The 24,556-nt window shown below is 43.1% G+C and overlaps 1 protein-coding gene across 2 annotated transcripts in view; it reads right to left on the bottom strand.

The window, feature by feature from the left end:
* Positions 1-965: 965 nt before the first annotated feature.
* The window catches only part of CCDC50 (coiled-coil domain containing 50), a 45,324-nt gene continuing 21,733 nt past the window's right edge, over positions 966-24,556 (bottom strand). Inside the window, exons 4-12 of one of the 2 annotated variants that reach the window (XM_062582292.1) lie at positions 21,560-21,650; positions 17,824-17,941; positions 13,453-14,172; positions 10,629-10,735; positions 9,981-10,025; positions 9,247-9,351; positions 8,702-8,781; positions 7,919-8,016; positions 966-6,888 (exon numbers count right to left, since the gene is read on the bottom strand). In XM_062582292.1, the coding sequence (XP_062438276.1) occupies positions 6,869-6,888; positions 7,919-8,016; positions 8,702-8,781; positions 9,247-9,351; positions 9,981-10,025; positions 10,629-10,735; positions 13,453-14,172; positions 17,824-17,941; positions 21,560-21,650 (1,384 nt within the window). In that variant the 3' untranslated portion in view covers positions 966-6,868. The remainder of the gene's footprint in view (positions 6,889-7,918; positions 8,017-8,701; positions 8,782-9,246; positions 9,352-9,980; positions 10,026-10,628; positions 10,736-13,452; positions 14,173-17,823; positions 17,942-21,559; positions 21,651-24,556) is intronic. The other variant, XM_062582291.1, reaches the window with a different exon arrangement.

Here is a 24,556-nt window from a genome sequence, read left to right as displayed (position 1 = left end):
ATCCAAACAATTTGAAAGCCGCACATGAGACAGAAACCCAGAGATCAGCAAGCCCTCTGATATGGGACAAACAAAGTCACCAGGGGCTCTTAAATGTTCCCCTCATGGATCCCATATATAACTCCTCTGTATGCATGTTTGTGCAGATGCTCCTTGGCACTGCAACTCTCTCTCTCCCACTAGAGACCAGCCCAGTTTAACAAGAGCCAAGGCTGGCATGAAAGGAGGTTTTCAAAGAAAACAATCCAACCTAGCCACTTCAGACAAGAGGTTACAATAAGCTGGCAGAGCTCTTGGCACTTCTAACCAAGTGGCTCATATTTACACCAGGGCTTTTCCCCTTGCTAGCCATGTCCTAGGATTTTTAATTTTCGAACCATTTTACTGGTCCCTGCCAACTCCTAAAGAGCCAGATTCTGAAGGGGCCCTGTAACAGAGCTTGTGGGAGGTAAAGATTTAATAGCATTTGAGAGTACTGCGGTAGTGCTACAATACAGGCCCTACTAAGCCCCAAACTGAACTCTCCTGTGGTCAGGGCACTTGTCCTGGCACAGGCCCCTAGCTCATGAGTGGGGACAGCCTGGTGTACCATGCTCACCTCTGAAATAGCTGGATTCTGCAAAAAAAGTAGAAATCAGTGAGTAAATAAACCTTTAAGAAAGGCTTACAGTTTGGACTCAAGCTCTTTATCTTATATTTAGTAGCCTCCCATTTATTTTAGCATGCTCAGTTAGAAACTGAATCCGTGACATGGAAATGACTTTGTGTCTGATCGTGTTTGCATTGTGCGTGGTTGGCATCCTCTCCTAATTGCCTTTGAAGACGTCAGTCAGTCACAGGATATTTGTCATGCTTCCTTCTTGCCTTTCATCACACCACTGTACGTTTGAGTTGCTCTTGGGAAGCTTCAGGCAGGCATCTTAAAAACTAAAAGGTATGCTAACAAGAAATAAAGTATCCTACCCTTGCAAATAATTACATTGTTTTATTTTTCAGTATCACAGTCTCAGGAAATGAAACAGTCCAGAATCTTTCCAAAACATTATATAGCTCTTTTTCCCCATCTCTCTAGCCATGAAATAATCAAATATAAATTGTCATTTTGCTACATCTGTTAAATTGGAAGAACATAATAATTGGTAGAAGAAGCTAAGCTTCAGAAAGCAAGGGTGGAATGAAGCACCGTTTTCTTGTGTAACCAGCAGAAGTGGAGCATCTGGCAGGAGGACACACTGAACACATCTCTGACTCATCGCAGGGAAAAGGACCCAGTTCAATGCTCCCAGAAAAGCACGTACAGGGACAGAAGGATGCAATGGATAACAAAAGACAATGGTTTATTGAACAAGATGGGGCAAGGCAATGTTCTCTTTACATTCAGTGAATTCAGGAGTATGAAGCAAAACATGCTATACACAAACAGATATGATACTTTGGTTAAATGTCATTCAGAAGCTCTATGCCAAACCTGGTAAAATTATAGTGAACAATCAAAAATAAGAAAAAAAGGCTTGCATAGATGGATTATTGTCAGTGTGCAATTTGCAATCAAGGATTAGCTGTTGCAACACAGGGCAAACTTGCAACTCTGAGGAATTTAAACCATTTGACTAATTCATCACATCCTATGGCTAAAAATTAGATTCAACAGGCTGAAAGTTTACCCTAAAGAGCTAAATTAGACCATTGCAGTTATTTCTCTGAGGAAGTTAACTATATTGCAGTGCACAGATGCAGCTGGAGACACACTGTGGAGTCTATTTAGAGCGAACACTGATACAGTGAAACTTGCTTACTGTGAAGTAGAAAATACTCATCTGTGTGTGCCAGTGTCCTCTCCTGTGAAGAGTCCAAGCTGCATGGGTAAGCCCTGCCTTGTGCTACCCGAGGCAGAGGAGGCAGCTAGTAAAATTTCCAGCCTAGAGGTCCAGAGCATTGTGACTTCCTGACAAAATCTGCACGCTGCAGCCTGCCCTGGGCGCAACAGTCCACGTGGCACTTGCATGCAGCACAGCGAGAGCCTGCCCAGTGGTATATTTTATCCAAGGGGCACTGGTGTGCCTCAGTGCTATCCCCTACACGTCTCCCAAAGCAGCTGCAAAACTAAGCATTCAGCATCTCGAGAGACTTGCCTCTCTCCTAGGGCAGGAGATAGGGCAGAGTAAACCTCAAAGTCACCCCAAACTGGAATTCCTGCTGCAGCAGCCTCCCCTGGTGTGACTGCTGCAAGCAGGACGGCAAAGAGGCCAGCTCGCTTGCTCATGCCTCAGTCCGTGCCTATGGGCTGTGCTTTGGTTCCTCTTGCGTCCGCACGCCAGCTTGCAGCATTAGTGTGCTGTGAGGACCAGCAGGAGGGATCTGATACCCAGGGGAATACTCTGTGTAAGAAGCGTTGTGTTTTATAGCCTGGTTGCGCTGGATTACAAGAGTGTAAACTAAGCAGGGGATTCTCACACCATCTCTAAAGTGTCCCCCTTTATATATAAATTAGCAATCCACAGTTAGTTTGCATACAGGTTAATATGAATTAAAATAAAAACCTTGGTAATAAAAAATATATATAATACACACAATGATCAACAGCAATAAATTGAATTCATATCCTAAAAAAAAAGGAAGAAAAAAAAAAAAAGAAAACGTAACAGTGGCTGTAATTTGGCACAAAACAAAAACTTACAAAGGTCTAGCACTGTAAAAAAAAATATATTTTTTTTTTCTTAGCTAAGAGATGTTATTAATTCTGATTCCAATCCTGACAGGTGGAAATGCAGAGATATAAAAATACTGTACATACAAGATCCCTTTTACAGAGTGAAGCAGACTGCAGCATTTGTAACTTCTATCCTTTCTCCCCATGAGAGAAATCCAATGATAAGACTTAATCTAACCATTAGCAACCAATATTTTCCCTTCCCCCACTAAATTCAAAACTGTAAAGTTCTTCAAAATCCATGAGATTAACCTGCTGGACCTATCCCCATGATGCCAACAACTTCTTGCTGCAGGAAGCTGTACGGTCCACGTTTTAAGACAGTGTTTCACAGCAAGGTGACTCAGATCAGAGTATACTGGAGACAGAGTATTCCTGCACGTAAGGCACAATCACTCGGCTCGCCTGTCCTCTCCTCCGTGGGCCACTGTGCTTCGGAGAGAGGTGAAGGGGTGGAGGAGTTCTAACCTACCACGGAGATAAGGAAGTGACAGATTTCACAGTGACGAACTTTGCATACGACCACTGTTGCCTTATGAACATGCACAGTAAGAAAGAGATGCAGAATCAAAATAGCCTGGGCACACGTGCTCGACTGGGACTCTGACATACTGCCAAATCCAGAACAAAAGCATAGGCAAAGCTACTGAAACTTGGCAAAGGACAACAACAACAACAAAGGTTATTTAAATATTTTGTCTGTCTTGGAAAGGAAATATTGCTCTGGTTAGGTCTTTTTTAAAGCAATGACTTTAACGAGCCCCTTTCCAGGGACACACATGCCAGGTGCTGATGTTCCATCTGGCCCGTGTTGCTGCATCTCTCTGACTTCAGAAAAACTGTGGCTGCTAAGCCCCAGCGTGAACTAGGTGCTTGTTGATCCACACTCTTAACTCAACTCTTGTTGACTTTAGTGGGGCCATGGGAGGAGTCAAAAGTGGCTGCTAGACATGCAAGCCCCATTGCAATGTTTGCCTCCGGAAGTCTCTAGCCTACTGAATGCATGAGGCCCACAAGGCCTAGAGAACAGTTGCTCTATTTATACCTGTCTATTATATGCTTTCCTCAGTTACTGATTTTACAGTTTCTCTCTCTAGGTATAGGTATCAGCTCCCTTTCAACATAACCCCTGGACCTCCTTCAGAAAGGCTACAGAAAAATAAAATGAGGAGAAAAACAATTACAAGGGACAGCAAATAACAAAGCCAGGGAGCAAGATTAAAAAAGTTAAGGATAAGGGGCAGGGGGACATAGAGATGAGCAGCCCCAAAGCAACCAGCTCTCCCCAACCCAACGAAGCAGCAGTTCCTGGGATCCTTCCCTTGAGCGTCCTCTTTTCAGTGCCATGGGCAGATAGCTTGGCAGGCCAGAAGAGGCTCATAAAGAGGCCCAGGCTTTGGGATAGTCTTTGGACTTTCCTCAGCTTCCAAACAAGTCAATCAGAACACACTCTCGCACCACCCAGCCCCCAATCGCTCCCATTAAAGTCAACAACTCAGATACTCCCAAGCACCTTTCCTGAATTAGTAAGTTCTTCAGACGTCAGCAGGCTCAGGGCCTTCATTACTTCTCTGATTAGGATAAGACAGAAGTTACATCAGCCAACTGCAGTGCAGGAAAACCCATCACAGTCAGCTACAGAAGCCCAGGGACGGCTGAATTCCTAGTTGCTGATTTCGCCTTGCCTTGCACAGAGTCACCTTTTTCCCCATGCACAGTGAGTACAAAGCACAACCGCTTTTTGATTTGGCAGGATTCTTCCCCATCCAGTTTTCACAAGTGCACCAGATGATACAAACAGCAGGGCCTGGGCTGGAGCATTTGTAGAAGTATTGGTACGTAAATCCCCACTAGAGATCCATTTCACAACAATAAATACAGTCTGATTGAAAGCAAGGGAGGAAGAAACCCACCAAAAACTCCCAGTATTTTCAGCAGTAAAAATTTTGACTGTTACATGAAATATAAAAATAAACATTTATAAAATAAAATCACTGCAAAGGAAGTTGCCACATTGGCCCAAGTTATCAAATAAAAATATATGGTCTACGCTGTTTTTTTTTCCTATTTCTTTAAAACAACGTTAACACTTCTGAATGGACAGATGGAAAGAGAAGAGGGCACAATGCAGAGACAGTAAAATCTAGCCGCAGGCTGGGATATTTCCTGAGAAGAAGCAGCAAGCAAGCAGGCGCTTGCAAGTCACATAAGGGTTGATGCAGGTGAGCAGGCTCATGGTCTGGAAGCAAGAGCATGCAGCTAATAGGATGCTGCTGATGCACAAGGTCCTATGTTGCTACGTTTTCAGCTAATGTGTGCCTGCAGCAAAGCTCTGTTGGGGACTAGCTGGTACTTTGCAGGTAGGGAACTGGTAGAAACATCCCAGTTGGGGCAGGAAGTGGAAGTTTTTCATTTAGGTTAAGGTAAGGCACAGGCTCTTGCTCTGGTTATCAAGTTATCTTGTCTTCCTAATGAGTTGTTTCACAGTAACTTTCTGATCAACAGCTAAAGAAGAGCTGGGAGGCTCCTCTTTCCCAGGTAGAGGAGTTGGTTGGTGAGGGGGTGGGTACAGTCGCGACTCTGCCGTCGCTTATCAAAGCCAGCAGCAGAGTTACAGCAGCCAGCAAAGGACAAAGAGCATGACAGGACTGACTTGGTGCCAGGCAACAAGGAAGCTGGGATGAAGTGGCACCACAACCAGGCTCTGCTGCTGTGAACCAGACTGCCAAAGCAAGTAACTAGCCTGGCTGGTAACTGGCTAACAGACTCCGAACAATTTACCCTCTGCTCTGCTTTGCAGGTTAAAATGCACTTGGAAAAAACAAATGGCAAAAAGAAAAAAAAAAGATTAAAAAAACAACAGATTTAGATTGAGAGGAGGCCAATGGCAAAGTCTACCTGACTATGTAAGAGCAGAATGATTTTCAAAGAGTAGAGAGAAAAAATACATTTCAGTCCATGGGCAAATTTGTACAGATAACTTAAACTTGCAAGCAAAACCACACCCCAGAGAGCAGTCACTTCATCCAGACTGGAGCCTGCCTGGAGTACTGTATGGAGCAACGTGGAGGGAAGGCAGGTAACACAGACATTTTGTTGGCTAGTTTGGACTCAGCGTCTCCAAGTTGCCTGTTATTGTGGGTTTTGGATTCAATGTCCAATGCCCATATTGTCCTCTTTCAGTCCTGTGTTTCCAAGATACATTTAGGTTTAGACATACCTTACAGTGCTCAGTGCATCAGCAACTGAGCAAGGAGTAACAGTAGTTCCTGCTTGACCTAAATTAAATTCCTTGGCTTGCATTATGCTGAAGCTCAAAGCAGGTGACCACAGAGGTCCTTTCAGGCATTTAAATCAATGTGTGTGATTCTTCTCAATTCATAACTCACAGCTGCATCAGTTCAGTTTAGAAGTCATGCGCACAAGGTCTAATCTCACTTTCAACTATCTTTCCTCTTAAGCATCCTATCCGATATCCTTCAGCTGAATGTCTGGTTGCATGCTCTACCCATACAGAATTTAGGAGTGCTTGCTGGAAACTCTAAAAAGAACCATAGCAGTTAAGCAAATTGGTTCTACAAGCAAATTCCTCCTGATCAGTCTCAGGTTACAGCTTTCGCTGGTGTACGTTGTGAAGACCCTTTCTCCTTCCTGTAAGCTAATATGTATCTCTCTTGGATTGGCTCAGCTTTCTTACCCAGCACAGAGAGAAACATGTTCCCTTTTACAACTCTGCACTAAGTCATCCTAATATAGTAAGGACTTGTATTTCAGATGTTCTGCTGCATTGCCATAACCCAGCTCACATCTTGGATTTTCCTTCTAGTTGTATATGCATCTCTATTTGTCCAAGCTCCAGCCAAAGCTTAAAAATAAAAACAAAAAAGAAAGCATCAAGGGGGTAAAAAAGGAAGCTTTTAAATCAGCTAGTTGATCTACACAGCTCAGTAGCGGCTAGATTGTACTGCACTGCTTAAGTGATCACATACAAGTAAGAAATTGAAATGAAAAAATGTTCCTTATTAATACGATGACACAAAGAGGAGATCCTGGGGCTGGAGAGTGAACCTCCTGTTGGGTAAGTAATCAAGAAAGTTTTCTGGCAATTCCAGGAAGATTTGCTACAGAAGAGTCAGTACCAAAGCAAAGGCTAGCAGCTTACTGCTTCCTACGGGAACCTGAAAAGCAAAACAGAAAGAAGAAGGAAATCAGTAAAGTAGATTCTGGTGAAAAAAAATACTTCCTGCAGAAATCTTATCTGTCCTGCCCCCTTTGATGTCTGTGTAACTTTAGGATGCTGGCGAAATCAAATGCCAAAGTGGCAATTGTACCTAACATTTCTCAAACAAATGGAAGGATAGGTCAATGAGACAGGAAGACTTGCATTTCTTCCAGTGAGTGTGAATGGCAAGAAAAACACTTTCCAGAGTCTTGCTAAAGAAAATGGAAAGAACACTGGGCTTACAAATTCTATAAATTGCCATAAACTTTCCAACTTGTTTGATGAAGACTGAACACAAGAGGCTCAAATATTAAATTCTATGAAATAAGCTCCACATTTAAGTTAGAGTCAGTGGAGTCAGATGAAATCTGAGCAAGCTGAACACTGGCTGTACCTTTCTCTCCCCACAGACTCTAGAGATAACACAATTAGCTTTTAGACTTCTAAAATCAGGCAAAACCCAAAACCAAACTAAAACAAAAACACCAACTCCCACCCACACTGTTCTGGTGCCAAATGTTTTCAGAGTACAAGCCAACAAAACAGTGCTGAGATGCTGCAGGAATAAAACAAGCCTGATCTCAGGACAAGCGTCTGCCTGGTCATCCAGCAGCAGATGGTACCATGAAGGTTTTCTATCTTTTATTGAATCGCTTCATAGAGTGACTCACCTAAGAACTATCACGTCATCGTCTTCATGTCATTTCTCTTTCATTTGCTGTCTGGATTTACAGTCATTCATCGTTAAGAGATCATAATGGGCAAGCCAGAGCAGTTTGACATGGCAAACTAATTTATTTTTTTCCTCTCTCAGCTAGCAACGTGCTCAGCAAGTACAACTTGAATACTGACCAGCACCACAAGTCTGTTGGGGCAATGCATTCATTCCTCCTCTCTATTAGCATCCCTCACCAAACATCCTGTCCCTCAGGCTGGTTATTTGAGGAAAATACCAAGTGCTGGGGCAACTGTGGGCTCAAGCTTACCTTTAGGAGAGGGTTCATGTTTGGGAAATTGGCGTGAGGGGCTAGGCTGGCTTGTGTAATAACGAGCATGTTCAAAGTCATTGAGGAGAGGCTGTGATCTGCCAAGCACAGGAAAAAAAATGTTTGGATGGGGAAAAAAAAACACACAAAGAAAAAACCCATACACCAAAGGCACAACAGCATGGCTAAAGCAATACATTGGCTGCCTGCTCTGTCCCTGTAGGCTTGGTGCAAACTGCTGTCTGGCCCTGACTTTCCACCTGCAGACCAGCTCTGTACTACACCCCTTTCCCATCAGCTCTGGAAGGAGATACCCCAAGCATGATGCATTTGCTTGCAGCAGGGTCTCCAACGCAGCAGCTGGAGCAGCACATAAGGCTTAGCTGCGGAATGGGGACACAAGGGAACAACCAAGCAAACGCATTGTGGTTCCTCCTTCTTGTCCAGACATAACATTTGGTTTCACATACCCAGAAGCTCTTTAACCCTCTTGATGCCTCTCTGTCATTTAACAAATGTCACTGCACAAGCTCATCAATCTCTGTCAACGCTGGGCAGGGAGACTGAGACGGCTAGAAGCCACAAGCACAGCAAATGGCACATGTCATCAAACATCCCACAGGCTCTGTGCCCTCCATATCTCTTTAGTGCTAAAATCTCCATACTTCACCAAGCCCCTTGTGGATCAGATTGGTCTCCCCACAGCTACTCTCCCCAAGGCTCAACCTCTGAGCAGCCTCTTACCTGTATTTCCTCAGTTTATTAGATATGTGTTTAGCTCACCGTAAAGACTTGTCGCCTTTGTGTCGCTGAGGTTCAGGCCCTTCTTTTGACTTCGAGCGCGTTGATTCGCTTGCATCGTACTGTCAGGAAGAAGGGAGAGCGGCTCACCAACAGGTTGTCCTCATGCCATGCAAGACACTAGCCACTGTGTCAAGGCTTCCACGGCTCTGCACAGTCCTTCTGTGCTCAGTTCACACACACAACTAACCACGGCCAGATACGTGCAAATTGTAGAACCTGGTCCAGTTTCCAGTACTTTAAATAGCCTTGCTGAGTGAACCCGAAGCTTTGCTCTAAATAAGAGTCTGAATTGGGGGATCCATCCCTTAGCTGTGGTCAAATGCAAAGGATTACTGTGTAATGACTGTACACATGGTTTAGCAGAGCAGAAGGCTGCACTCAGCTGTGCCCCTGCAACTGGCTCAATACAGTGAGAAGGCTGAAAACATCACAGCTATCTCCATCTGGCCTTGAGATTAAGATAACACACTCTTTAATACCTTCACTCTTGCCTCCTTTGTGAGGCCTCCTGAAGCTTGACATACCTTCCAGTCTTGATCATGCCTCTTCTTTTCAAAGGAAGTCTTTTCTCGTTCCTTCTCTTTCTTTAAAGCTTTTTTCTCCTCAGCCATCAAGAGGCGGGCTATTTCCTAGAAGAAAAAATACAAAGAACACATCAGAGAATTTTACTGTTCTTGTGGGTTTGAACCATTTTAAACTCTTTCCAAACACATTTTAAACAGAGTATCATTGTTAGAGGCCTACAGCATCTTGTACTGTGTCCTCTATACGCAAGGTCCTTGGATCTCCATAAGGCATGTCTACTGAATGCAGTGGCTGCAAAGCCATAGGAGTTAGGATTTCACCAGAGCCTGTGCTTGGAGATCAAGTGACACAGCAGAAATGAGACTGGCTACATACTATGTGCTCAGTGGATCCTTGATTTGCCTGGTTTGAATGTGCAGAGCCTTTCAACCCCATTTCTTTTCCTCCAGCATGGGGTTCACCTCACAGCACGTCATAGTCCCCTAGGGATTTGGTTACAAGCATTTCTCTTAAATAGCCATGAACCTGCCTGATCTGCCGTGGCCACAACAGGCGGTGAAATACCCCGCTCAACCAGCCTGAGTATGCAAACCAGCTAGGAACAAACACCAGCGGAGTCCTGAGCTTCCCCAGTAAGGAGGGAAGCGAATAGCTAGAGCATCACAGGGGACAAGCGGGGTTTGGCAGTTTCTACAAACAAAGGCAGAGTGTGAACATTTAGATTCTTGCTCACCTCATCTTGGGCTACTTGAGCTGCCTTCTCATCCATCTCGTTGGCCTAAAAAACAAACAAACAAGAAAACAGAAAAAATAGTTATACCTCAATAACTCAGATCCGTCAACCCATTGGACAGGGCGGGCAGGTGCACATATAACTTTGCTACCATTATCCCCAAACACACTAAACTAGCTCAGTTACCTCACAACATGATATTAAACTAGCATTTCAACCTATCATCAGCTGAATTTTGCCCTCACCTCTCTGTCAGGTCACACCACAATACATTGTCAACCCTGCTGCCCTCTCCCACCAAAGATTCACACTGGCCTGTTTCACATCTGGGCTGACCACACTGACTATATGCCATCTTCATCCACTTGGAAATATTCATTTAATGTCATTCTGCTTTAATCATTTAATTTTCAGGTGTGCATAGATTTGTGTTAAGCAAACTACAGAAAATAAGAGCTCTGCTGGGCAGAAACCACCTCTCACTCCACTCCTTTCTCTGTATAGGAGAGAAAGACGAGCACTAGAATGCAGAGGAGTAAGGCCTGAGGTTTTAGAGTTACCATCGTACATAAAAAGTTTGCAAAATGAAATTGTCAGTACTGGAAATGTTAATTTTTCCAAGCTGATTAATGTATACTCTCTGCTTACCAGGAGCTCTTCCTCTTGCAATTTCCGAGCAATCTCTGCATCAGACAATTCCTGTTCCCTTCGAGGTTTGTCATAAATAGCTTGCTTTGCCCCCCTTGACTTAGCTCCTACAAAATTAGGAGAAAGAGAACAATCAATTCACTCATTTCCAAAATGCTTCTGAAAGGAAATCCTCACCATCACCAGCATTGACACCTCAGCCACCTGCAAAACCCTGTGCAAAGGCACCGTGGAGTATGGCAGAGTCCCTGCCAGGCAGCTATTTTGACAGGATCTTTAGCTGATGTGGAATATATGCCTTGGAGTGAATTTTTCCTATGTGCATAGTTATACCATTTCCTACATAACTAATGCCACTATGTGGCAAGAGTAGTTACCCTTATTGCCATGGTTTTCACCTGCACAGTGATGTTAACAAAGCAGCTGTAGATTTTTCATACTTGAGTGATACGTGCTGTTAAACCCAGCAGTGGAGAGCAGCCTAACACATGCTACAAGCACAACAGACTCTGCAAAATATATCTCTGGAACAGCATGGGCTGCAAAAATTACCTGGGACAGACTCGCAAAGGGTTTCTGAAATTTCTTCTTTTGGGCTAACCCATGAATTTTGCAATTCATAGTGAGATAACAGACAAATAAACATTGTTGAAGTTGACAAAAGGTTCAGCTCTTGCTTTAGAGAGAGTTTTATTTATCTGTTTATTTTAAATTTAAACCATCCCCAAATGATCAAAAAATGCTGCATTTTGAGATCCTCTCCATAGTCTATTTGCAATAGGACACCAAAGGAGTATTCCAGCATCCCTGTCACAAAATGCATGGCTTCATTCACACACAATGAATGCTTTCTCTTTCTGTCTGCAGTCTTAACTGTACTGTTTGGTAATCTCAAAAAGCAAAAACCTCATTTAGATGTCTATCTGTGGTATACAGATACTCCAGATGTCTGTCACTCTTCCACGCCAAAGTGAGAAGATAAGTTTCACTCAAAACTTTCGTGTCTCCAGTTACACTGTTTGTGCACTTATTATAAATAGATGTTCCATGTTACTGGGCCATACACCAGATACTTTCTGATCAGGCAAGACCAAGGAAAAAAAAAAGAAGCAACCAACCAACCTCCAAAAACTTTCTGTGTATCTATCAACACACCACTGTCCTACTCTGTCATGCATCCCCCTGAGACTGCAAATTACACAGGGCCAGAGACCAACATGCATCAACCTGGAATAAAAATGTAGGAACAGGAGGTACTTTCTCTTCAGGTATAAAGGTATGTTGGGTTTTGTTGTTGTTGTTTTTATTTTAACTGAAGTCAACCAATTGATGATCTTAAGCAATTAGCACCCCTCTTATAAGTCATCTTAGCACAACTTCATTTCTGGCATATTAAAGCCAAGTGTATGGCTTGGCCTTTCCCCGAACAATTTCATCAGTTCAAAATGTGAAGAGCTGCAATCTCAGACCACTGCTGAAACTCTGGCAAAAACTACCAGCTTGGGCCAAAGTAAATCATTCAGATTGTTCCCAAGGCCACGATAAATGCAGTTTTATCATGTTGGAAGGTGAACACAAGCTTGCTGACAAGCTCCCATACACCATTGCCTCTGTGGAGGATAAATTTGAATTTCCAGCAATTGCTTGCTGGAGAGCTATGCTGAAACCAAGATCGACCTTTCTTTGCACATTGATTGGTGCCAATCTTGATTTTCTCAGAAGACAGTGATAAACACTTCCATATCACCTCTGCCCACACTCACGGGAGCACAAAGCTAACCATAATTGTAGCCTGCAGGAAAAGGATGTGAGCTTCTGCCTAAGCGTCTTGGCTATTTTAACTCAACACGTGTACAATAGAATACTGAGTCACTCAAGATCCACACTGTATCAGGGCAAAGTATGACCTATTGATTTTCTAAAGATCTCAACACCTTCAACATCCTGAAACAAAACTTTTGCATTATGAACACAAAAATAATTCTCACAGCATCTCCAGAGACAGACACACATCATCATCCCCACCTTTCCAAGTGGAGACCAGACAGATGGCTCGACATAAGCCTCCCACCCTGCAGGAAGAGTTAGAGAGGTTCCAAATCTCTAAACTCATATTTTCACTTTCTAAGGGATAGGTCACACCCACTCCCATTCTCTTTTTAAAAGCAGAAAGGTGTATCTGGATTTTTAAAGCCTCAAGTATTATTAAACAACAAAATCCACACCAGTACATGTTTTCTAGCAAAATTCACCTGTTTCAGAATGTCACAAAAACTTAGTCTTCCAGATGTCTGCAGTTCAGACATCTCATTCCACCACAGAACATTCCTCAACAAAAATTGCTTAGGTTTCCAATAGGAAGTGGATGGGAAGTGCTGGCTTGTTAGTGCTTAAGCAAATTGTCCTTATTTACAGCCCTGCAACCCAAATCAGTGAAACAAAAGGGTATAACGAAAATACTTGCTGTTTTTGTTCCTGTGCAAGGAGAGCACAGCACTAATTAGATTATGAAAATAAAAGAGGGTTTTCCATAGGATGCCAAGATCAGTTTCTAACAATACCTTCTTACTTGTCCTCTTTGTTGCCACAGGATGTATCAGAAAATAAACAGAGTGAGAGTTTTAATGGATAAAGAGAATCACACTGAGTAAGGAAGAAATCCAGGGAAGATTCACTGTGTACAGACAACAGACAGATATTTGATATATGAGTCTTCAGAGGAAAAAAATAACAAAAAACAAAAACCACAGGTTTCAAACAACAGGATGGGGCAAGCAAAGCATCTTCCCCACACATATCTATACCTTCCCCACTACTTGGTTACCTGAGTCTTGGCAGTCTCCAACCCTTCCCCAGGTCACCGTGTTTGGAGAGGGGGAAGGTTTTCTCCTGTGTCCTGCTCTTCTGCAATCTCTCTCCTCACCCTTCCTATGATCTTCTCTGGACTCAGAGTCATGCAGCCTCCTGTCATGAACTGTCCTAGGCAATGTGCGGCCACGATGGCGGGATTTACGGTTCTCTAGGTGCAACAGCTGGCTGCCATCATGATGCCAGGTTTCCTGCTCAGCTTCCAGCTCCACATCAAGAAGGGGAAGGTGCTTTTCTCTGTCTTGCCTTGATGGCTTTCTATCATGTTGCACCTGCTTTGCGAGTTCATGCTCTGACTCCAGATTAAGACTGAGAGGCCTCCAAGCTTTCTCTCTGCCGGCTGCCTTCTTCTCCCGCAGCTCCCAGCTATCGCTGCAGTCAACGGCAACACATTCACCCCCTCTTTCCAGGTCCAGGCTGGGAGGTCTCCTGGACCCCCTCTGGCTGACTGATGTCCATTCCTGCTGCTCTCTGTCACGGTGATGCCTGCTCCTGGCCTTGCTTGGTTGAGGAGAGCAGTGAGGATCCTCCAAGGGGTGACGCCTGCACTCAGAGGTGTTGTCAGGTAAAGGTGAGGGCACTTTCTGGTGCTCTTTCCGCTGGTGCGTGCACCTGTTGCCTCTGTGGGGTCTGTGAGGCTCAGAAACCTGCTCTCTAGAGTCACTCTGCAGGTGTGCTGAGCAATGGAGGTGGGACAAACAAGGGAACTGGTTAGTGACACATGGGTTAATGGTAACTAAACAAGACAGATCCCACAGCATGCAGACGACGGAGTTTGATGCAAGAAAAGCTGAAAATACATATGGAAGTGAGGAGCATCAGCATGGTGAAATCAGAAGGAAAATAATGGTGGGCAAGCAGGCAGCAGGTACTTGCAGAATATTATGGGGGCAGAGTGAAAGAGCAGCACGGCCAGCCCAAGTGCAGGCAAGGAACAGAGCTACACATGGGCCACGGGACTGGAGCAGAAGGCACAGATGCATCACAAACGTATATCCAAGCACCTCTAAGACAATGCCAAGCCAGTAATGAGATTAAGGGCTTTTATTGATCCAGCTGGGGTGTAAAATGGACAGCAGAGTAATCCATCTCCTGGAGACATGGTGCTTCTGCAGGATGCTAGAAAGACGTTTGCAAAGGAGAGTACAAAACGGAGGTGAGGCTGGGAGCTAGTAGGGGAGCGTAAGGTAGAATAATTCACACCGAAAAGGTCAGGCTGGATCCTAGTTTATGAGAACTGGTGCCTTGCCCTGATTTTATCCACACAATGTTTCCTCTGAAATACCAGCCTCTCCTGACCATGGCAGATGATGACCCATGGCAGATGACGACCCATGTAATGGCAATCTCATTCCACCTCTGTTTTTCTGAGATTATGGATAACTGCACCATACCCACAAAAACTGTCACCTATCTCTAGCAGATCCAGAAGCTTCAGGGCTCACACTTACTCATTGCATAAATAGAAGTTTAGACTCTGACTGTACGGAAGGCTACAGAAACTTAAGGGCAGGATACGACTTGATAAAAAACTGAGCTACTGACCTCAGCAATGTAGGTGGAATAGTTGCTAGATAGGCAGGTTGGCCAGGTTGTTTCCTCTGCACTTTCCAAATAGAGGGTGGAAATTTTCTTTGCTTCTAGTTTCAATAATAAAATTGAGACAACAGCAGGTAGAGGCAGACTGCTGGCCTTCTCAATCTGCTAATTAATTTGTTTTCTGATCAATGTATTTGCTAAGAAAAATCATTGCACAGAATAAAATATGTCTACTGCAGCTTTTCAGAGTGAAGACATACTTCTGAAGAAAAAGTTTCTCTGAAGAAGAAGCCGATTTGAAACAAAAGTATACAAGAACAAGCAGAGTAAATTCCTTTTCTACTCTTAAGTTTTTTATAGTGTCTAAAAGTATTCAAAAGAGATTTCACCGCACATGGATTGCATTCTGTCTTAAGAAAGGTAGAGCTATTTATTACAATCATCCAGATTTGCAAGGAAGGGGGAAAAAAACAGGAAAAAAAAAACCCAAAACTCCTGAATGTTCCTTTCAAGTTATACTATTTACAAAAAGTCTTCTCAGAGCCAGCAAAAATACAGCCTACAAAAAATCCACTTTGAAAACAAATCTGTGTGACTTTTATCCAGAACAGATATATTTTTAAAAAGTCAGGAACTATGAGTAACCACAGCAGTTCCTGGTAAGCGGTGAGTTTTTTCCATTCAGTTTTAAGATCACTATCATGATTTACATTCGTGATTTGTCAGAAATAGCAACTAAAAAAGTCTGGATGACTTACTGAACAACCGCCACTAGAGATTGAAAGCAAGAGTCAGTTTCTGAATGATACCAGCAAGCGCCTATAACACACAGCATCCTTGAAGAATTAGTTCAATTTTGCCATCAAGAAAAGCTCAATAAGCAGAGCGACAGAGAAGGAGATCACGAGAGAGCAAAGTGCGGCTTGGAGCGCAAGGCTGCGTTGGGAAAGGATCAGCGCGGGTAACACAATCACGCCAGACGGCCTGAGCAGGAAACTTGCTTTTGGCAAATCTCAGGACGATTAAGCTTCCAGGAAGGTGCCAGTTCCTGTGATCTTCCACGGGGCGGAACAAACACTCCTTATGTCCTCGTGTTACTCTCTCAAGAAGCACGTGACTGAGCGAATACAGAAATATTTTTCATGGCACAAATACTTCTGAGAGGAACTATGCTTTTCTTCATTTTTGTTTTTCCTCTTTTTAAAAATTGGGATTGCTCTGGAGCAATAGTCCTAAACCACATTCCTTCTGAATGTGAGTAAATTTGCATCCAGTTTAAAGGTAGACAAGAAAAAAAAGGAAAAATACAAAGCAAGGGCTTTGTGTGTTTAAGTTTACATGTAATGAAGATGATACAAACTAAAGAGGCTGGAGTCTAACTGAATGGTGCCTAAGCACTTAAGAGGTTCCAGACAAATGTACCACATGGTCTGGGCATCAAAATCCATTTCATTTTTTTCTAATTTTTAAGGAATGAGAATCAAAAGTAATACTTCTATGAATAGTCAGGCAGAAAACTTTCTACCTCATTTCCTACACACAGATTATTGCAGGAAGAAAACACAGACCCACAAGATACCCCGATCTCCAAAACCACACTATAGTAAGTTCAGAAAGTCATGCGCTTTTGCCAGCTATTTCTTTTATAATATCCATCCTATCCTCTAGCTGTGCATGGCAAGACTACTTCCTATACTGTATTTTTTTCCAATGACTTGCTCAATGTAATTCTGAAAATTAGGGAAAGGAATGGCCATAAGACTCACAAATTCAGAGCTTTATACTCATAGCAGAACTTGTGGCCATGAAGTTCCTGTCTAGTTACTGTTCTGCAATTTGTGCTGTTGGTTTTCTTGGCCATCCTTGAACTTTCTTCCAATTTAGTCTAAAATACTTTATGCGCAAGTTCAAATAAAAATATTTAAAATCACCAATGGCAGGGATGTTAAAGAAAGAAATAAGAGGTTTGGTCTCCATTCTGAGAATCTGTTAATCAAAAACAGTCTGTTTCTTCCCCACCACATATTTTCTGAAGAAAGAACATAAGAACCACCACCAGCAAAAGGCAAAGCTCCATAATTGCTCCATAATTAAACACACTCTGATTGTTTCTTCCCATTTTAAAAAAGCCTGCATTAGATCATAAAAGCTGCTCAAGAGAAAGCAACACAGCCCCATGGGTCATATTTTTTCCACAACATACAATCCCAGATGATAATCACAGTGAAGATAACCTGCAAAGATGACCTTGTTATTCAGCAAGTCTTTCAGAGTGATTGTACTAATTTTAGTTCTTACATACATACCTGCAAGGGATTATTTTTGAAAAGCTGTCCCATGAACCAGAACTTATTCCTTTATGCACTTACCAGTGCCAGCATCACAGATGAACACCTAGAACCATTTCTCTTCAAATGCAAGTGTAGAATCATCCTGCATTTCTCTTCTGCACACTTGCAATATGTAGTATATTATGCATGCTATGAAGTAATAATTGTGACTTTATGTAACATCATCTACTATCTTTTTCTACAAGCCCCTTCAAAATGCATGCACATATACACACCCCACCACTATCCTTTTGGCCATCTTATAGGACCTTAAGTAAAGTACAACATTTCCCTCTGCGCTTGCTGCTTCCTGGTTCTAGAATGAAGCCTGATCCTGACCCCTGATACAATGTTACCGTGCAGAACAGTAGGGTAAGGGAAATGTCCCAAACTGAGATGCCAGATTAAAATTAACCTGTATTACCATGATCTTGATCCCTTATCTAGAAAAAAGTTACCTCCATTCTCTGAATAATAACTGTCTTCATAGACTGTGTGCCCCTGGGATTCCGGGTAGTGCTTCCTGCGCTTTTTTTCTTCCTGCAGCTCCTTTTGTTGTAGGAGACGGGCAATGTCCTACAGAGATAAACAATCATTACTTTCCTCAAAAGAACATCTCCAGATTCTTTTATTCAAATATACATGTAAAAATCCTGATAGGTTAACTCTCCAGACTTTGCTCTGATGGGGTTACTTGCCCCTTGCACAGAAGATCTGCAGAAGATCTGCATAAATTAACAATCCTTTTTTCTTGCATCCTGTCCTGCGTTCTTGTCCTTGGTCTTGTTTCATTACAGTGACTCACCAACTGACAAATTAACTGTCAGCCATGTACACAATCTTTCCCTTTTAACACATATAAGCAGTTGTCTTTGCTGCTGAACATCCTTTATTCATGCTTCCATATGAACACATTTCTAGGTCTGCTCATCCCATCACTACTACCAGGTTTCAGGCATCATATGATCACCCTTCCTCACGGTATCTGGTTGCCTCATGCGTAAAAGAAGCAACTGCTCCATCAGATTCCTATTCCAAAGGATGGCCAAAGGGTCTGCATATGCAAACGCGGGCTTTCAGCAAGGCTTTGGAACTTACACAAGCGTGCTCATGCAAGTGGTGTACCAAACCTCCCTCTCAAACTCCACTAGTCAAAAAACAAAACAAAACAAAAAAACCCAACCAACCAAAAAACCAAAAGAGACAAAGATTGTTTCAAGCTGAGGGCTCTTCTGACTAAAATGAGATCCCAGGACAAGTCATGAACTTATTTCAAATGGGGAGTAATTTACAGGGGCTGTAAGATGCCAGCAGGGATGCATCAATTTGCAGACGAAGGCTGGAGTGAAAGAACATTGAATGGAATCTTAGGAAGAAAGAAGCAATGCACAATGCAGGAGTACTGTAGGGACTGTAGGCTGTTTATCTTCTGTCACAGCTTTGGTAGATTTAATGTCAAAGAGAACATTTTCCTAATTGGTTTTCCTTTGAGATGATTAATGGTTCGGTGAGGCCTAGCAACAGTAAACAGCTCCTTGGGGCTTGTTGATTTGTGGATTCAGAAGCTCATGAGTCAGAAGACCTGATTTGGAGTTAGGAAGAGAAGCTGGAAGATACTGCCATGGCAAGCTAAGGCTTAGGACTCATTTAAGCCTCCCTAAACTTGAGCCGAACAAGGCTGACAGATGTGGAAGACACAAGTTTAGTTGCTCTGAACTAAAGCATACTTGAACACCAAAAGAAAACAATAGTAAAGGTGTGTTTTAGCCATTTGATTCCTGATGCCATCAATGGACATGGCTGAAAAACAGTCCTTACCTACTGGGGTTTTGCAGGGACTCACACCTTACCAAACATATTGGGGACATTTCCAAAAGCAGCCACTTTAGCCCAACTGTGGCACAATGGAATTAGACGGCCCAGGGCTAAAAACCCCTTCTTAGAGCACAGCCAGACAAGGCAACAGAAACAGGGGGGAGCCTGGTTCAGAAGCAGAAGAGCCAAGGAAGGGGGCAGACACATGGCCTTGTCTCCTCCATCCCACGCTACTCTGTCAAAGCACCAGTCCAGCTTCAAAGACTAAGTTCTCCCTGCACTCCCTTCCTCACTGCCACAGACTGCAGACTCCCTCCAATGCAATCACTGTTTCTGGTCTTCATTCAAGACTCTAGGTGAGTTTGTAACAGAGGCTGAGCTCACTTGGTAAACAAATGTCTTTATACATCCCCAAAGCAGAGGAAAAATGTCCTGCAGAAGGCAAGGAAGCCACTCATCTCTCTATGCTCTGAGTTTGCCTTGACAAACAGAGTAACAAACAGCTTCTTGAGAGGCTCAGGGCCTTTATAGAGCTGTGCATGTAAAGTGAACGCTGCAGGTATGAAAGACATCACTGAAAAGCAAAGTCAGGGCCAACACACTCCAAAACACTGGGCATCCACCAACATTGTCAGATTTTAAATAAGTGTTTAAGTACAAATTATTTCAGGATTCAGCTCAAACTTAAATGATAACAAGATTTGTGAAGGACCTGGGGACAACATAGGCTCTATAACAACAACAGCAACAGATCTCTTACCTTGGTTAAGTTAACCTCTTCTACATATACAGAGAATCTATAAACATATGAACATAAGCATATTATCTCTAGGGCTGAAACAGTTCAGGACTTGCAAATCTACATAAGCCATTTCTTACAAAGTGGACTTCTAGGTAGATAGGCTTAGTCCTTCACTTAAAAATCCTCTGCACCAGACTGCAGATCCACCCAAAGTACAGCAGGGTCACAACACAGTTAGCCACTACCGATTCCAGGGACTTATCAAATACATTGAGTAAATACTACACCCTCAGGTGCAGCAAATATAAGACTAGTCTGGCATGTGTCCAATACCTAGGTAATACAGTGTGACCTGCAAGGTATAGGTACAGATACTTTGCGAAGGGCTACAAGAGCATCTGTGATGGAGTCCCCACTCCTCACAGGGCTGTGGAGTACCTTGGGGAGTCGTCAGCAAGCACTCTCCTTTCTCAGGCTCTGTGTCAGCACAGGAGCCCATCCAAAAGAAATAAGGCAGGCTGGGACCCTGGAAGATTATCCCATCTTTGCCTCAGGGAAGCAGAATCAATTCAATCTCCCCAAAAGTCCTGTTTCAAAGGCAGGCAGTATCATCATACATTGGTTCTCAGCTACAGCCTAATCCAGAGCACAGCTAAATTTCCACCACAGTTGGGAACATCCCCCACATACTAGCAGGAAAAGAAAGCTTATTAATTGCTTCTCTTTATTGCTTTGAGTCACATTCATTTAAAGTCTGTCCCTCTACAGCACAGGCTATCAGTGCACTGGTTTGACAGGCTACAGAGACCTATTTTCAGACTGCTCACATCCCAGAAGCTTTCTATTTTAAGCAGAAAGGAAAGGTGTGATTGCCACAGCCAGTACGAGTGCTATTGTGTCCCCTTTACCTTCCTGATGGAATCAGATAGATGATCACATTTAGATCACAAATCCTTTAACCAGAATACTTCTGAGTTTTTTCTACTTGCTACCACAAGCTTCTCTCATAAGCCCTTTTACCTTTCATATCTTCTTGGCCAGCTTTTGAGTACTTGTTTGGGCTTTATGGCAGAAGATGAAAGAGAGGTCTTATGTAAGCAACCTTTTGAAGGCCATGAACGGACCACATTGACCACTCTCAAGCAGCAGCAGTAGAACCATATTCTGCAATTGCAGAAGGAACCTGCTAGCAAGAGACTGTACCCAGGTGTTCATATTCTGAAAAACTAAATTGAAGATGAAGGAAGGCAAAGGAGAAGCTGGAGGTGGATGGCTAATTGAGGGTCCTACTGAAGTCTTCACAGCAAGAACCACAGCAATCACAGCCCAGAACTGTTCGCAAAGCTGTGCATGTCTCCTTGCATATGAAAAAAAAAAAAAAAAAATCTTGGACTGCAGAAGCAATTACTTCCCTACACCAGGGCTTTGAGCATCTCAGTAAGACCTACATATTGCTTGGCCTCTTTGTTAGCAAGGCCCTTGGCATCCACATGGCTTCCCTGTATCATTACTGTGTGAGCAGCGAGGACCAAGCTTGACACCACGTAAACCACCTCCTCTGGCTAATGACTAGGAGATGCGTGCACTGAAATGGTCACTACAAACAGCCCTGTCATCTGTGCAGCTTGAAAGGTTACCTCATCATTTTCCTCTTGCCTGCGTCGCTGCTCTGCTTCAAACACCAGCTTTACTTGGATTTCCTGAGCCATCTCACAGTCCTGTCGTTCCCTAGAAGACAAGGAGACAAGGATTATACAAAGCTGAAGTCAGGCATTAGTTAGCTTGGAGATAGGGATAAAAAGAGCGACAGAATCCATTTGATTTACACACAAGAGCTATTACTCAGTATTACTGCAGAGCCTATGAACCCTCACAAAGTTCCTAGTAGCAGGACTTCCTACTACTCCCTACTGTTGGACAAACATAGAAAAGATGTATCCTAAAATATTCATAATTGAAGAATAAAGCAAGAGAAAGCAGATTAATAGACAGCTTACTAGAAGAGATTGGAGCAATAAGATGTGGCAGACCAAGATAACATGCAATAGTCTCTACAAACAATGGCCTACTTCTGCTGAAGGATTTTTGCATACATAGTGCCAAAGGAAGGGTCTGAGGGGAAGGTTAGTATAGTTGTTTCTGGGCAGTGGTTTTCACATGAAAGCCAGAAAGGAGAAAGTGCAGAAATGCTTATGGGAAAATGCAATAAGTAGGCCAAGCAGAGGCTGGAGGTGGCAGTTTAGTAATGAATGAGAGATCCTGCTGAGCAGAGAAACAGAACCAGTGCAAAAAGGGAAAAGACCAATGTAAGTCGAAACAAGGGGCGAAGAAGCGATCACCGTGATGCCATTGCAGATGCGGAAGCAATGCATGATTGCATTAATTGGGGACAGAAAAAGAAATACTAGAGTAATTAAGACATGAAATGAAAGTTTCAGTGGTGTGGGTAGACAGGCAAGGCCATATTTCAGAAACTATGCAGAAAGCATCCACAAGAACTGTGCAACTCTCAGCTATGTGCTTCGGGTGTGAGAGGTCTCACTGAGGCCCAGCAAACAGGCCTGAAGGATAGCAGGGGTAGCCCGCTGGTTGGAGCACCGGTTCTTGGCTTGAGCTGGAAGCAGGGCACGAATGATCCAGCAAACTTGAAGGCTGAAATAGAGTGTGGGACAAAAGTGGAGGAAATGAAGACGGCAAAGGCAGACAAGCGCTTTTAGTGAAACAGAGAGAAGTGGCACTGCTGGGGAGGTCAGCAGCATGGCAGGGGCCTCTTCTTTTGTAGGAAGTCAAGAAGAAAGAAAGAGGTGGAAGGAGTGAATAGATACAGGGCTGGGCCAGGGGAGAAAGTCACTGCAGCAAAAAGAGGATTTAGAAGAGAAATGCCACAAGGGAACATCTAGTTTGTTAGAAGTGTGGAAGAGGACATAAGACAGGATGGAAAAGAAGGTTCTTTATTAACTGTTTCTTGGAATCAGACCTGCAGTTGGGTACTGCATCCTATTTATATCTCCTTCCTCCTGAATTTCAGCATTTATAAGGCTGGAGTTATCAATAGGTCAAATAATTTAGACATCAGTTTCTTCTATCCAGTTAACGAAAGCTACAGAGAAGCAAAACACTAAAATTTGCCTGCCAGACACCCACTCCGAGTTCAAAGGCACACAAACACTTATGGCAGCAGATTGGCCATACAGAAAAAGACCTTGGCAAACCTGGTACGAGCAGGGGATCACAGTCCCAAGCAAAACTCAGTAGCTGAACACACAAGTCCTGGGGAATGGACTGTCAGTGTGCCTAAAATATTGGATCCCTTATGACCCCAGACTCAGAGGACATAAATCCAGGTAGAAAATAACTTAGAAAGGTCAGACGCATCTAAGTGCTGCAAGTCTCCATTTCCTCCTGGCACTTGTGAGCAGAGCTAAGGTGCTAAGTTCACCAGCACCAACTGACTTGCAAAGTGTTTAAAATACATCCTACTGCAGACAAATAAGGCACTGAAACAGCTACTCATATTTCACAGTCAAGGCAACAAGGTCATTGCTTCTCCATGCACAGCAAAGAACAGTAGAAATAGTTTAAAAGCAGAAGCATTTTCTCACTCCTGGTGACCTGCACCTCAGCATATACGCTATCAAGCTCTTTCAAAACCACCAAACAGAAGAGGATACTTTTTTTTTGGGGGGGGGGGAGGGGAGTTTGTTGCTCAGTGGGTAATTAAATACTAAGATGGAATTAGTCATTAAACATAGGCTAGTCTTTCAACTTGATTGAGCGTAAGCAAAAAAGCAAAAGAGCTTTTACAGCTCTTCTTGTCCTTTAGTTTCTTTTACATGAATACACGTTCCTATCAGTCCCCAGAAATCAGCCAGAGCAATATAGATGTCATCATCTCTAAACATCATACCTATGCGTCCTTCACTCCTGCATAGCCAGGAGTACTGGAGTGTCAGGGAAACTACATCAGTTGGGGGGAAAGGGGGGCAAAAAAAAAGGAGTGTGATTGGAAAGCTCCCATTTATCATGCTAGATGTGAAAGAGGCTTTTACAGAACCATGAAAATAAAATTTGGTGCTTTGCAGAATTCTTAAAAAGAAGGGGAAAAATCATTTTCTCATTTATCTTCCCAAATACTTTCTTAGAGAATTTAGGATTTATAAGACAAAAAAAAAAAATAAAAACAAACAACCCCCCACCACAATCACACACAAAATTCCCCACACCTAGTCCCTGAGTTCAGAGAGCTTTTACACTCCCCATTTCTAAAGTGACTACTTTGTTTCACATCTTTATTCCTCCATCACCTTCCAGCATCAAGTTGTTCTAGACAACAGAAAAAGCAACAACAGTGAGGATCATTTTGTTGCCAGAACACACTGATCTTCCTTGTGAAAGAGACAGTAGGAACCTACAGAGAATTGAGGAAGGAAAAGGTCCAGTTACGAAAGGATGTCTCCAGGTTTTTATTGTTTTTGCAGAAAAGCTCATGCTTTTCAGGAGCGGAAGTGCTACTGACAACATTTTGCATCAGCAGTTATGCCAGTAACCTGGATCACGAAGTTAGCAAATCCGTTTTACAAAGTCCTACAACAGGAAAATTGTTTCCAGTTCCTAGCAAGTATCAAAAATATATT

Source organism: Rhea pennata, chromosome 9 (assembly GCF_028389875.1).
Source record: "Rhea pennata isolate bPtePen1 chromosome 9, bPtePen1.pri, whole genome shotgun sequence".
Taxonomy (NCBI): Eukaryota; Metazoa; Chordata; class Aves; order Rheiformes; family Rheidae; genus Rhea; species Rhea pennata.
The sequence above is the reverse complement of the archived record's forward strand: the minus strand, read 5'-3'. Positions and strand labels throughout refer to the sequence as shown.